This window comes from Gigantopelta aegis, chromosome 11, assembly GCF_016097555.1.
Source record: "Gigantopelta aegis isolate Gae_Host chromosome 11, Gae_host_genome, whole genome shotgun sequence".
In the NCBI taxonomy this organism is placed as follows: domain Eukaryota; kingdom Metazoa; phylum Mollusca; class Gastropoda; order Neomphalida; family Peltospiridae; genus Gigantopelta; species Gigantopelta aegis.
This window is the reverse complement of record NC_054709.1, coordinates 31,004,821-31,019,352: the sequence shown is the minus strand read 5'-3', so window position 1 is coordinate 31,019,352 and position 14,532 is coordinate 31,004,821. Positions and strand designations below refer to the sequence as shown.

General features: G+C 38.9%; 1 protein-coding gene across 2 annotated transcripts in view; it reads left to right on the top strand.

Annotated features, from left to right (window-relative positions):
• LOC121385312 overlaps positions 1-14,532 on the top strand; it is a 54,646-nt gene that overhangs the window by 16,363 nt on the left and 23,751 nt on the right. The window contains exon 1 of one of the 2 annotated variants that reach the window (XM_041515944.1): positions 1,239-1,562. The exons of the other annotated variant lie outside the window; for it this stretch is intronic. Coding sequence (XP_041371878.1) covers positions 1,546-1,562 — 17 coding nt within the window. The 5' untranslated portion in view covers positions 1,239-1,545. Of the gene's footprint in view, positions 1-1,238; positions 1,563-14,532 lie in introns of those variants that run through there. 2 annotated transcript variants of the gene reach the window in all.

The window sequence follows — 14,532 nt, the reverse complement described above, 5'->3', positions numbered from 1 at the left end:
AAAAACATATTTAAATACATCGTACTGAGATGTATCCTCATGCCAAATCCCATGTTTGTATATGCCATATTTAATTACTTGTTGACGTTTCCTTCTTCGGACGGTGAATACAGATTTTGTTATGTAGGCCTACAGCCCTAACATGAAAAATCTTCTTTTTTTTGCAAAAAAATAAATAAATAAAACATTCTACATTTTTTGTTTTTTACATATATAAATACATCATGCTGAGGTGTATCTTTGTGCCAAATATGTACAATGTACACCTCGGCATTCGCAACCGAGTACTGTTTTTGTCTCCGGGTAACGTTCGGGCTCCGGGCTGTAAATAGGCTGACACCAAAGTACTATGCGGTGTTGGTGTCCAATCTTTTCTTTTGCGATAAAATACACGCGTCTTTCTTCGGATACAATCCTTTGGAAAACCATAAAAAGACAATCCCGATCGTTTAAACTGTTTATTTTTACACCCAAAGGCCGCGCAGTACGGCACTGTTGGACTGAAAAGATCGTAAGCCCCTTACTCCATATATAAACAGTTAACAACAATGGAAGAGTACAGCGGCTCTGACGTCACTTCCCTTTTTTTCCGAACGCTCACGAAGAAATATGCATAAATCGTACTTTGATACTGATTAGCGTAATTTCTTCATTTTAAGTTAACTACACGTATTTTATTGTTATAAAGTTATTTGTATATTATTTTTATATCATTTTTCTTTTAAAATGAGCTATAATATGGTCTCGTGTCATGTTTCCTTTAAACAATCGTACTTAGCTGCACCTGCATTGCGTAGGCATAGCGGAATAATTGACAGAATTTGGAAAGGAAAGGAATGTTGTAACAGAATTTAGAAAAATAAACCTTTCAGAGAACAGTCACACTACAGCTCTGCACCCTCTGGTTAAAGCTCGATAACGGAAATATCAAGGTGCACCCACTTGTGTTCATTCATAATATTTGTGCGATGAATGTGCTGTGTGAAAAATCTGATGTGGTGTATTATCTACGACACAAATGGGCTAACCGGCTTCATGAATTGTCGATTGGAATAATCATTTGAAAAGGCCCCTTTCAGGCGCAGAAAACAAACATAGCCTAACAAAAGAAGTCACTTGCAAAATGTAAATGACATTCGTTTCAGCGCACCACTACAATAGCTGCTGTCGGACCACAAAATTCAGGCTATAGCTTTATGGTAGCAGACGACGTGCGCAGTACGGCTGCGCGGAGTTAGTCACTGGCTATACAAAATGTAAATTAGGTGTGTCCCGATGTTAACAGGTTGGCGGTTGCAGCGACAAACGAAAACAATTATTAAGATATACACACACACATACACAGGTCTCCTTTCACCCGTGAAGTGAAAATCTCCTTTAAATTAAAACGTTTGTTGTTGTTTTCTTTCGGTTTGGATATTACTTTTTAAGATTTTGTGGATTTTATCGTCTGCTGGTGAATTCGCAGACGACAGTTTCTATAGTAGCAGTCACTACACCTGGTCATCTTGAACACAGACTCGCATACATCACCTGTGAATTGAAATGTCGAAGCGAATACAGTGAGTAGTCTGACATTGATTTTTCTCTGTGCCTTTAAAGCGACTGTTCCTAGTTTTTTTCTGCAGTGTTCAAGACTGTAAGAAAGTGTAAGGCCAGGCAGGTTTCGACCCGACTAATATTTTAGCCTCATTTTTAATTTAAAAAGATGTTTGTTTTGTTTAATGACACCACTAGAGCACATTGATGTATTAATCATCGGCTATTGGGTGTCATTCAATTTCGGACATAGTCTTAGAGAAGGAACCCGCTACATTTTTCCATTAGTAGCAAGGAATATTTTATATGCACCATCCCATAGACAAGATGGGTCCACTGACGGGGATCGATCCCAGACCGACCGCTTTACCACTGGGCTACGTCCCGCCCCTTAATTTAAGAACACCAAAAACATAACAAACCTGTAACATATGGAATGGCGTGGTTAAACCTGCTTGAAATGTCGCCAAATTACTGCTTCAAACTGACACAGAATCCAACAACAACAAAAAAAATAAAAATAAATAATCTATTTGACAAAAAGCCGTGGTATCTGCTGTCCTGTCTCTGGGACAGTGAATATATAAGATCCTTTGCCACTAATGGGGACAAAATGTAGTGGGTTTCCTTTCTACGACTATCCGCCAGAATTACCAAATGTTTGACATCCAACAGCCGATGATTCATAAATCAATGTGCTCTAATGATATCGTTAAACAAAACAAACTTTAACTTTAATACTTATGCACGTTATTAAACACCCACTATCTTGTTATAATAATTATATTGATTTACGTATGTAAATATCCTACTATGCCGCAGACAACGGCTTGGGTTTAAAATGAAGTACAATATTTAAAAAAAAAATGGCTGAAGAGCAACATTATCTCAAACCGGGGGCGAGGCGTAGCCCAGTGGTACAGCGCGCGGTCGATTTGTTTGCAACCCTATGTATATATATATATGTATGTGTATGTGTATGTATATATATATATATATATATATATATATATATATATATATATATATATATATCTGTTTGGCAGTAATGTTAAAATGAAAAACTGTTATTAACCAGATTCGGGCATTTTCGATTAATTCGGACAAACACCAGCCTGACTCTCCCCCTCCCGCTCCCGCCTTCCTACAAACAATGGGAGCCGGTACGCCTATGCAGTGTTCAATATTAACGGTATCCTGATATCCCGGGGATAGCAGATTTTAATTTTGGATACCAGACTTCAAGAACCCAGTATCCCGCCGGGATACCATATAATTTTATTTTGTAATTTTTATTTTTCGTTGAAACAATAAAGTCGTCATTTACAGTATTTTCAAGATCGTACCTAATGCTACGCCATAACAATATTTCCTCACTGAAATACAACGAAAAGGCAAGTAGCCATTATAAAATGTTTTCACCCAATACAGCCGTTTTCTATTTACTAAAATTAAAATTGGTTAGCTTGATATTTGAATATCAGGTAACTGATTCTTAACAAGAAAATGTGTTTAATACGTGGTTTTAGTCGTCAAAAGGACTGTATTTGTTGGGTAGGTCTTACATTGGCAACACACTAATAGCAGTATCTTTAAACATTCACCTTGCACTAGTCTACGCTGTACGTTTATTTCTAAAGGTATGGATATAGAATGCGGCGCGTGCGTTCGGTCCGACTAAAACAATACGGAATACATTAGTTTTAAAGGGACATACCCTAGTTTTTAAACACTAAGACACATTTTTAAAGACTAGAGCCGTTTTTGATAACTGAAATCATATTTTGATTATCCATTTCCGTGTTTTTTGGTCACCTTGGTGATTTTAATATCACAAAATGCATTTCTCATATTTTTTAAAACGGACGTGCATCTGACAGGCAATAGTTATGGAGTCGAGATGTAGTCTTATTTTTAGAGTGTAGAGGGGGTGGGGAACGTAGCTCATTGGTGAAGCGTTCGCTTGATGCGCGGTCTGTCTAGGATCGATCCCCGTCGGTGGACCCATTGTGCTATTTCCTGTTCCAGTCAGTGCTCCACAACTGGTGTAACAAAGGCCGTGGTATGTACTATCGTGTCTGTGGGATGCTGCATATAAAAGATCCCTTGCTGCTAATCGAAAAGAATAGCCCATGGAGTGGCGACAGCGGGTTTCCTTTCTCAATATCTCTGTGGTCCTTTAAACCATATGTCTGACGCCACATAACCGTAAATAAAATGTGCTGAGTGCGTCGGTAAATAAAACATTTCCTTCGAGTCTATATGAGCCTTGTTAGTGACTGGTGTGGAAATCGTGCAGACCTCGACGTGACGAGAGTGATTAATTGCTCTCCTAACTTAAATTATGGGGAGCCATTTAACATAGCATTACCAGTTTACCATATTGATACTATAGAACTTTACATGCTAATAGAAAGTACAATTACTCTCCTGAAACGAGTCTGAGAGCAGTGCTAGCTGTGCACATATTATTTGTGGGATATATTAAAGGCATACTGTCACAGACCACTGACCTATTTAATGGTCTAACAAAGTATAACCTGAACAAAAATAATTTGATTTGTCCCTAAATGTACTTTATTCAACCATCTTCATAACCACCATACTCCATTTATTAATGACATTTTGTTAAAAATAATTGAATTATGGCAATGGTCCATAATTCAAAAACTAAAATTGCCGAGGGGGATGACATGGATTTCACTCCATCATGGTTCAGTTAAGGTGATGTGATAGCTAGATATGGTTTTCAACAATTAAACCTACGATTTCTGTTGTATTAGAGCGGGAATCTTTGCCGACCCGGTGGTAGGCAGCCATTCCGTGACGGCAGAGAGCGATCATAACCGTCCCCATGTCCGTCTAGCTCTCGAACGACAGAGTACTCAGGCTAGTGTAAAAGGGGAACCATACAGCTTCGTTCTCGAGTGTTTGTGTGTGTGTGTGTTTGTGTGTGTGTGTGTGTGTGTGTGGGGGGGGGGGGGGGGGGGTCTGTAATTGCCATCTAAACCACGTATATAACATATTACACACAACGAGGCTGGTTTACAAAGTTGGCATACATTCCGTAAGTAATTATCTCAGTTAAGTTATTTTCTGCATGGAGTAATTGTTTACGTGACGCCGTTACTGTGTGCACGAACCACTGTGACACGCCTCAGCTTGACGTACGTAACAAACGTAACGTACGTAACATACGAAATGTCTAGGTAATTGAGTATTAAGCCGACACAGAACTATAAATGAAACTGTCTTATTCTCACATGTGTAGGACTGACAACGGATATAGGCACTGTCGTAACAACAAATGTTTTTAGCAGAAGTTGAGCAAATATGCATTAAAATTTTGTCTTTTATTAAAGGGACATTCCCGAGTTTGCTGCATTGTAAGATGTTGCCGACTAATAAAATATTTCTACGATTAAACTTAAATATTAAATATATTTTCTTGTTTAGAATATCAGTGTCTGTATATTCAATGTGCTTCTGGTCGTCTTTATATTTGTAAGAAGCCCAAACTGGATTTTGTCTTCAAATAATTTCGTACGTACGAAAAAAATAGTTTTTAGGAAATACAATGAAATTTAAACTAGTACAAATACTAGAACGATCAAAAACACGTTTAATATACAGCCACTAATATTTTATGCAGAAAAATATATTTGATATGTAATTACAATCGTTAAAAAGTCTTTGTTAGTCGATAACATCTTAAACACTGCAGCAAACTCAGGAATGTCCCTTTAATGACTTACGTTTGGGGGTCACATACTATTAATCAAGTTCGTACAAGTTCATATAACTTTTCACATTGCAGAACACATTACGCATAATAAGGCATACAAATTAAATTGCGACTGTACGGCGAATTGTTATACCTGTTATGTTTACAATTTCGAACAACGTTTAACGTTATTACTCAGAATTAACTGTTGGTGTATTTCGTTGCTAAAAGTCGCAAATAATATATGTCTATAGTTACTTTATTATTAGTTATAACTTTTAAGTTATATGTTAAAACAATTTTATTGTCATAGTTCAATCGTGATGCCAAGATATGTAGCAATATTATAACTATGACAGCACCAATATCCGATGTCAGTGACTGAGTCCCACATTCTGGGTATTTAAAGGTGTATTGTCACACTGGTCATGCAGTATTTGCTGATTTTGCATTTATCACCGAGTGTGTGTGAGCGTGCATATGTATTTTAATAGCCTTTAAAATAGGTACATCCACGATAGCTACTGCTCCCCCACCCCGTTTCTCTCTTTCTCTCTCCAGGTACCCACACACACTCCCTCTTTCTGTCTCTCGCTATATCGTTCTTTCTTTCTTTCTGTCTCCCTCTGTCTGTCTGTCTGTGTCTGTGTCTCTCCCCCCCCCCTCTCTCTCTCTCTCTCTCTCTCTCTCTCTCTCTCTCTCTCTCTCTCTCTCTCTCTCTCTCTCTCTCTCTCTCTCTCTCTCTCTCTCTCTCCACCACTGACAGTTCTGAATGAAGTGTTCTGAACATTTGCTTTTCGATCAGATTCATCATATAAGCGTGGGGGCGGGACGTAGCCCAGTGGTAAAGCGTTCGCTTGATGCGCGGTCGGTCTAGGATCGATCCCCGTCGGTGGACCCATTGGGCTATTTCTCGTTCCAACTGGTGTAACAAAGGCCGTGGTATGTACTATCCTATCTGTGAGATGGTGCATATAAAAGATCCCTTGCTGCTAATCGAAAAAAGTAGCTCATGGAGTGGCGACAGCGGGTTTCCTCTCTCAATATCTGTGTGGTCCTTAACCATATGTACGACGCCATATAACCGTAAATAAAATGTGTTGAGTGCGTCGTTAAATAAAACATTCCCTCCTTCCCCCCCCCCCCTCTCTCTCTGAATGAAGTGTTCTGAACATTTGCTTTTCGGTCAGATTCATCATATAAGCGTATAGTAGTCTGGGCGTTAAACGCTAACACACACGTAGAGTATTGTTTTTATAACAGAATCCTCGTTGTTACCAGTTGCCAAGTGGACAGTAAACCCACAAGACTTAACGAAGTGGTTACGATAGAACTACTTAACTATGCGCAATCATCAATGGCTTGGCATCTTTCGCCAGTTTTTAATTAAGGAACTACTTTTGCTAACTGCATAAAAAAAACCCAAAACATAGGTTGTTTTCGCAAAGATATTAGCGTACCCCGAGTGAGCTTTAAAAATGTTCCACGGAAATTTCAAATAAATTATGAGTAGGACTAGTACGACAACCCCTGAAATTAAGAAAATGTCCACGGCAAAAAAACATGCCATTGAAAAAAAAACTGAATATAACCTACGGCAAAAACGTTCAGTTGATGCAAGTACGTGTTAAATGGTTGATGGTAAAACTTAGATAACGACAATAATGATGATGTTGAAACTCATTTTCGATCGTTGCTGACAATTCCCATGGTAACAATAATACGATGGTGATGATGATGATGACAGTGATGATGGTTGTGGTGATGATAATGATGATGGTGATGATGATTATGATCACAATGATGATAGTGGTAATGATGATGATGGTAATGATAAAGGAGTGATTATAATGGTGATGATGGTGGTGATGATAATGATGATGGTGATGATGACTATGATCACAATGATGATGGTGGTGCCAGGTGGTGATGATGATGATGGTAATGATGATGATGGTAGTTGATAAAGGAGTGATTATAATGGTGATGATGGTGATGGTAATGACAGTAATGTTGATGATAAAGGTGTGATGATGATAATGGCGATGGTGATGATAAAGATGGATGATAGTGAGAGATGATAATGATGGATGATGGATGATGATGATTATGATAATGGCGATGCTGGTGGTGATGATGATGATGGTCATAATCACCATGACAGCGATGGAATTAAAGTTAAAGGACGGACATACAAACAGAGAAATACATACATATAGAAATATACGCACATACACATACACGCACACATATATAGACGCACGCTCACATAAACACACGCACAACCCAGTAAACAACATTATGGTTAGTCCCAACCGAAAACAGTTTAAAAAACAAGACACATAAGGTGTATTACACGATTGATGCACGGTCGATCTTGGATCGATCCCAGTCGGTGGGCCCATTGGACCGTTTCTCGTTCCATTCAGTGCACCACGAGTGGTAGATCAAAGGCTGTGATGTGTACTATCCTGCCTGTGGGATGGTGCATATAAAAAGATCCCTTGCTGATAATAATTAATTTAATAGCTAATACTATTTTTGTATGGCGCTTTTATATTAATTTTACCCCCCCCATTATCATTAAGTCCGGGGTGGGCGCGCCTGAACCTTCGGGATATGGGCACGTAAAAATAGTTCCCTTCCCTTGTAACGGCTTTCCTCTGTAAGACTATACATATATGTCAAAATTACCAAATGTTTGACCCCAAATAGCCCATGATTAATAAATCGACATGGATCGTAGTCGTAATCCCAACAGCTGGATCATAATGCTGTTTCATCATAAATATAAACTTACTCAATAGTTCTCTGAAACACGCCACGTAACATATTATGTGTGTCATTCTTTTTATTACCATGTTACATACAATGTGTCATTATTCTTTTTATTACCATGTTACATAATATGTGTAATGTGTGTCATTATTCTTTTTATTGCCCGTCAGAGTGCATTACCTGTGTACACGAAATATCTGTTTTCTCGTTGTTACACTTATTAAAAATACGGCTGTTATTTACTAGTATCTCCGTATAGTGGTTAAAAAAAAAAAGACATCGACCGAAAGGCTGGTAGGTACTAAGTTCGCACTCCAGTACCAGCTTAGAGCCAGTGAAAATGGACACTAAGTTTAGTTGGTCTACAAACCTACAACACATTTGGATAAGGTTATAACAGAGAGAAACTTAAGTCTGTGGTGTTTAACACAGGGAAATACCGTCAAAAATAACTAGAGATGATCTCGATAACCATTATTTCTCAAACGAACGTACGTTTTTAGAATTTTGAAAATTTTATTTTGGGATATTGCGAAAACCCTGAATGATCGGAACCACTGTAGGTGTACTAAAATTAATATTCTAAATAATGAAATAGAAGTACTTCTAATTTAAATGATCAAAATCAGCTATAGTAGTGAAAAATATATTGTAGTGTTTAAAAACTAGGATCTGTCGTTTTAACTACTCCATGGGTAGGTGCAAGATCACTACACCGACTTCTCTCTCACACAAATAAAATAAGTTTGTTTTGTTTAACAACACCACTAGAGCAGATTGATTTATTAATCATCCACTATTGGATGTCAAACATTTGGTAATTTCATACATGTAGTGTTGGAGACGAAACCCGCTACAGTTTTCCATTAGTGGCAAGGGATCTTTTATATGCACCATCCCACAGACAGGATAGCACATACCACGGCCTTTGATGTACCAGTCGTGGTGCACTGGCTGGAGCGAGAAATAGTAATAGTTAGACATTGTTTCTCAAAACTTCAACATGACGCCGACTGTCATATGTTCCGAGGTAAGAATCACGGCATTAACCGAAGAGTTCCGAGTGCTTTTATACAAACAGAGTAACGCGAGCGCAAACATTGCATTTCAACTTATTTTCGTGCTTATATCCAATTAAGGTTCATGTACGCTGTCCTGGGAACACACCTCGGCTATCTGGGCTGTCTGTCCATGACTGTGTGTTAATTGTTTGTGGTTAGTCAGAGAGAAGAAGGTGTAGTGGTCTTACACTTACCCATTGAGTCGTTAAAACTCGCTCTTGATGGGAGCCGGTACCGGGCTGCGAACCCTGTACCTACCAGCCTTATGTCCGATGACTTTACCACGACACCGCCGAGGCCGGTAATAAGCCAGAGACAACCTTTTAGAAGTCGCGCGCATTGATACGACTTTCATGTTTACTAACTGCACACTCAGTCTCTTTAGAACAGACTGTAAATATTTAACAGGTACATTTCTGTCGTATGTACATGCATGTATATATCTGCGTTATAACATTGTCGTGTTTAGTTTAGTGGGAGGCTGAACAATTAAACGATGGCAGGAATTTTATTATCAAGGATAACACACTGCAACCAATTTATGTCATAGTGGGCAAACACAGCATTCGGTTCATTCATTCTAATTTATTCTCGAGCTCAAATTCAATTAAAGGTCTTGTCAGTAGTTTTCTTCACTTGTAATATTTTCCGATTAACAGTTTATTTGATGATAGAAATTACATATGAGGGAGGGGCGTAGCCCAGTGGTAAAGTTCTCGCCGTATGCGCGGTCGGTCTAGGATCGATCCCCGTCGTTGGGCCCATTTGGGTTGTTTCTTGTTCCAGCCAGTGCACTGCGACTGGTATATCAAAGAATGGGTTCTCTGACCAGTCGAGGCTCATGCGACCTATAGTGATGTATGATATATTGGAAACCATTCTGTTGATTCGTGATATTGAAAAGCTGTGTTACAGGAAAGGTAGTTGATTGCTTTTTTTTACCTCGTCCAAACGAGCAATCAATTTATATAATGTCACAAGTTTGAATAAAATCGACCTGCTGTTCCGTTGCCACAGCAGGACATCACGTTATCATCACACCACACACACATGTGATACTCGAGTTAGCTCACAGGTGCTGCGCTATATCGTATACTAGTACTTAAAGCGACATGCCCTAGATTTTCCTACAACGGGTTTTTTCACTGATAATTGAAATTAACCATTTCTCTCTCTCTCTCTCTCTCTCTCTCTCTCTCTCTCTCTCTCTCTCTCTCTCTCTCTCTCTCTCTCTCTCCTCGGCCCTCTCCCCTCTCTCTCCTCTCCTCCTCCCCCCTCTCTCTCCTCTCCCTCCTCCTCCCCCTCACTCCCTCTCTCTCTCCCTTCTCCCTCTCCCTCCCCTCTCTCTCTCTCCATCCTCCCCTCTCTCTCCCTCCCCCCCCCCTCCCCCTCTCCCCCCCCTTCTCTCTCTCTCTCTCTCTCTCTCTCTCTCTCTCTCTCTCTCTCTCTCTCTGTCAATGTCACTATCTACCTTTCTCCTACTCTGTCTCTCTATGGTGTAGAATATTATACAATTCGTTATAATTATTTTACACTAGGAATACGACATTGAGTATGGACGCCGAACTGAAACGCCCAGGGAATGTAGTATTTACGTACTGTCAGTCAGGGACTTTTAACACCTATGCCGGTTATTGCGTTCGCATACCGCGTCACTACGCTAATCTTCGGGAAGTCCCGGACATGACCGCAAATATGCGACACTAATTTTACTTTACATGTTAACTTGCTTCCACTGAACACGATTTGTATTTCACATGCGACATTCGAAATGCATACGCCTGCTGCATTGTGGGAACTAGGGCACCAGAAACCGCTCAAATATCATATCTACATCGACGGTGTGGTGCTTAGTAAATGTTTGTTTTGTTTAACTAGAGCTCATTGATTAATTAATAATCAGCTATTGGAATGAATGAATGAATAAATGAATGAATGAATGTTTAACGACACCCCAGCACGAAAAATACATCGGCTGTTGGGTGTGCAGCTATTGGATGTCAAACAATTGATAATTCTGACACGTAGTGATCAGAGGATACCCGCAACATTCTTGCTAATGCTGCAAAGGATTTGTACTTGTACTTTGTACAGTAAATGCTGGGTTCGAGTCGCAGCACTGGCTCAAACTTTGTAAAAATAAAATGAAAGGAATGTTTGCTTAACAACACCCCAGCAATGAGTACTACTGCTGTTTGTTGTCTGTTTGATGTTCGACACCCCAGCAGTGAGTACTACTGCTGTTTGTTGTCTGTTTGATGTTCGACACCCCAGCAGCGAGTACTACTGCTGTTTGTTGTCTGTTTGATGTTCGACACCCCAGCAGCGAGTACTACTGCTGTTTGTTGTCTGTTTGATGTTCGACACCCCAGCAGCGAGTACTACTGCTGTTTGATGTCTGTTTCGATGTTCGACACCAGGCCTAGAGTATAAGAGAAGAAAACCGCCATATAGGTTACTCACACTGAGTAGCTTCATGGTACATTCTGCATGTGCATCCCATCTCACAGAAAGACAGTCTTCGGCCTGTGTTATGTTGTGGTCGGACTACAGGCTGGTAGGTACAGGGTTCGCAGCCCGGTACCGGCTCCAAAAGAGAGCGAGTTCTTAAGGACTCAATGGGTAGGTGTAAGGCCACTACACCCTCTTCTCTCTCACTAACCACTAACCAACTAACAACTAACCCACTGTCCTGGACAGACAGCTGAGGTGTGTAACCTACCCAGGACAGCGTGCTTGAACCTTAATTGGATATAAGCACGAAAACAAGTTGAAATGAAATGTGTTATACCAATCGCGGATATAGACGGAGGGTGCTGGACTGCACACCCCTTCCACGAAATTTGAAGTGCACCGAAAAATCGAGTGTTTGTGTATAGTAAATGAATAGTAAATTTTGTAGGCATACATACATATTTATAGCTAAAATAATATAATGTGCACATTCTGGAATGGTAAGTAGCAACGGGTTACAATCGATAAAAATCAACAGTAAATAGGTAATACATGCAATCTGATTAAAATTAGCTCTACTGGGTCTACCCAGGTAGATCTAACAGCATTGCGTGGACTCCCATGTCCTGGTGACATTTCATCTATAAATAACAATTCAAATATCGACCAATTATACTTCGCCTTTTATAGCGTTATTCGGGAGCATACAAATTCTAAAAATATCGGGCGAGACTATTTATGTAATAGACGAACTTGTTGGTCTATTTCAACATTAAAAAAACAGGGAGAAAGTGCAGTAATAAACTCTGGATTGTAGACTAGTATAAACAGATTTTATGGCTATACCTTCACGGTGTTTTTTTCGTCTTAAAACGAATTTTATATAAAATTTTATATTGAAATTAGTTTCCGGCATACTTCGTAATTCACCCGAATCATTTCGTATACCCTCGGCATAATCCCGAATGTTTTCAAATTCTTTTTAAATCACTGGCATGATTTTGCAAGTAAGGTTTTGATTGGTCGAATGAAGTCAACTGGACATAAGCTCCAACCAGCTGCTGTTAGATCCACATGTAATAGTGGAGCTAATTTTAATTAGATTGGTAATACATGCATAACAATAATATACAATATAATAACATATGTCATGTATCAATGTTATCTGTTCTATGCGTGGTAGCAGTGGTCAAATATTTACACAATTTAATTAGCTGTTTGGAATTATCGCTGGACAGCAGTTGCGTTAATTTAAATGTTGATGGTTTATTATAATAAAAAGGTTTAATATGTTTATCTCTTATGTTACTGTAGAAAGGACACACTAGAACAAAGTGATATTCGTCTTCTACTACATTCATATTGCAAATAAGCGCCGGGACTCCAAATAAGCGCCGGGACTCCCAAATAAACGCCGGGACTCCAAATAAGCGCCGGGACTCCAAATAAACGCCGGGTAAGACAGCCGAAAACTGATCACTCCCTGGCATAATTTAGGCACTTTACATGGACAAATATTAATTTGTTCATTGTTTTGTAAAAGTTTAAAGTTTTGTCACAGTTCGAAATTAAAAGCATATTGTCACAGACCACTGACCTATTAAATGGCTTAACAAAGTATTACCTAGGGAATTTTTTTTTATTTGTCCCTAAAATTACTTTATTCAACCATCTATGTTACCACTATATTCCACTTATTAATGATATTTCATAAAAATAATTCAATTATGGCAATGGTCCATAATTCAAAACCTAATATTACAAAGAGGGTTGACATGGATTTTACTCCATCGTGGTTCAATTAACGTGATGTGATAGCTAGATTTGGTTTCCAAACATTAATGTAATTTTCATTTATTATCCATTTTTAGATAAATAAGGTCCTTAAATCTGTGACAGTATGCCTTTAAAGTTTAAAAATAAATAAAATTGTAAGTTTGTAGTTTGTAGTTTTAATTTCTAAACATTGTTTGAAAAAATAAACGCAGGGGTCTCCTATAAGCGCCGGACTCCAATAAGAGCCGGGTCTGCGACCATTTTGAAATTAATAAGCGCCCGGGCGCTTATTAGAGGAAATACGTTATATATAGTCAACAATTATTTAATACAAAATCGTGATCAGGAACAGATAAACTAATTTTCACAAGCGTAATTATGTTATCTATTAAAAAAAACCGGGGGAATCCCCGGCCGGTTACGTAGAATCCTGGTACGGCGTAATGCAAAAAACAATCCGGAATAGGACGAGGCCTGTAATTGTTCTATAAAATATCCTCCTAAAATTGACTCGAAAAAAAGAAAAAAATGCCTCAGAAAAGGCTCAGAATGCATCTACAGGCGTCCTGAGTTTCAAAATTTTCACGGGAGGGGGTCCACCCCACCCCACCCCACTGATCGGCGTGCGTAATGGTTTTTTTGGTTCTGGCTACACCCCTGCAAGCGTCATTTTGTGATCTAACTATTTAATAAAACGGGGGATTTCCCGGCCGGTGACGTTGAATCCTTGTACGGGTAATAAATTTAGTTTCGCGTATACAGATTCACGGTAATGGGGTGGGAGTGATCATTTATATTCCCCACTGTAGTAAATCATTCAGGAATACTTCCTCAAGCTTTCTCTGTAATCCATGACGTGTAGAACAAGTGTATCGTATAATGTCGTAGTTTCTATATTGAAACAAACGGGGAAATCCCGGGTGAACACCAGCAGGGATGAATATGGCGGGGGAGGGTGGTGGTGGGGTGGGGGTGAATATGGAGGGGAGGGTAGTGTATTTAAAAGAACAAAAACAAAAACAACCAACCAAAAGGCAGAACCAAAAAACAAACCCCAGACAGTAACCAATATATATATATATATATATATATATATATATATATATATATATATATATATATATATATATATATATATAATATAATAATAATAATGAAAAACCCAGCATAAAAACCCCTGTTTTTGTTTAACGACACTAC